Source organism: Perkinsus marinus (genome assembly GCF_000006405.1).
Source record: "Perkinsus marinus ATCC 50983 genomic scaffold scf_1104296968468, whole genome shotgun sequence".
Taxonomy (NCBI): domain Eukaryota; phylum Perkinsozoa; order Perkinsida; family Perkinsidae; genus Perkinsus; species Perkinsus marinus.
The window spans coordinates 1-1,070 of NW_003203133.1; the positions used below are offsets into that span (position 1 = coordinate 1).

General features: G+C 55.4%; 1 protein-coding gene across 1 annotated transcript; it reads left to right on the forward strand.

Moving 5' to 3' along the window:
• Positions 1 to 36: 36 nt before the first annotated feature.
• On the forward strand, positions 37 to 1,035 carry Pmar_PMAR004966 (hypothetical protein; the record flags this gene model as incomplete). The annotated part of the gene is made up of 1 exon (XM_002768356.1): positions 37 to 1,035. A coding segment is annotated over one exon (999 nt), but the record flags the coding sequence as incomplete, so codon positions are not given.
• Between the last annotated feature and the right edge of the window lie 35 nt (positions 1,036 to 1,070).

Consider the following 1,070-nt stretch of genomic DNA (forward strand, 5'->3'; position numbering starts at 1 on the left):
CACGGTATCACCTGGAACTGTGATAATGTTGCTGGCATGTCCCGCAAGAATCCTCAGATCCTTTGCACTCGCGACTACCTCTACGTGGTCGGCAGTGCTACTGGTGCTAGCGGCATTGTGAGGAGTGCTGATATGGGCGCTTCCTTCACCGCTATTGGTGCGGAAGGCTTCACAGTTAGCACTATCCCGAGTGAGGTCGATGGCATCTGGCAGCTCGGTCCCGAGTTCCCTTACTCTGGCTTCGAGAGTTCTGCTGCTGGTGTTGTCGGCGCTTGGAAGCTCGTGGTCTGCGGTGGTGGCCTCGAGAAGTGCTGGAAGTGTGCTTCCGCTGATTGTTCTTACTGGGAACAAGGTGGCAAGGTTGCCGATCAGGTCAGGGACAGACATGGCGGCCGCATGTTCGCTAACGGTCAAGGTGATCTGATTCTCATTGGCGGCAGTACCTCTGCTGGTGTTCCTTACTCTGATGTGTGGAGGTCTCGTGATGGTGGTGACACCTTCGAGCAGCTCACGGCTAACATCGCTTCGGATGGTGTTGGAAAGACTGGCGCTGCTTACACTTTCGCCCCACGCACAGACTCTTGCCTTGTGCAGACTGGTGACGATACGCTTCACATCATCGGTGGTCGTAACGACTCTGTCTCTTCAACTGCTACCGTATTCCAGAATGACTGGTACACCTCTTATCCGGGCAGGTTGGACTACTTCGATAGCAACTACGCTGCTGCGAATGAGCATTACATTGGCTCTGGTGACGCTGCTACTCAGTACGCTGCTCGTCCTACCGTCATTGGTGCTTCCCCTCACTGGAAGCAGAAGCGCAGCATCGAGGATGACATCGTTATCCGCTTCAGCGAGATGCTCCACGATGGCAAGAAGTTCATGCCTAGTCGTCTCGTCTGGGTCTGCCGTGGTACTTCGCGGTGCTCTTCTACCGTTGGTACTGCTTCTGCTGCGACGACCGCTGGTGGCACTTACGTTGCCGTATGTAACGTCACTCAGAGTGGTCCTCTTGGTCGTGGTTGCTGCCAGAAGGTCGGTGTCTCAGCTGACACTGTGCCGCGTCCTAT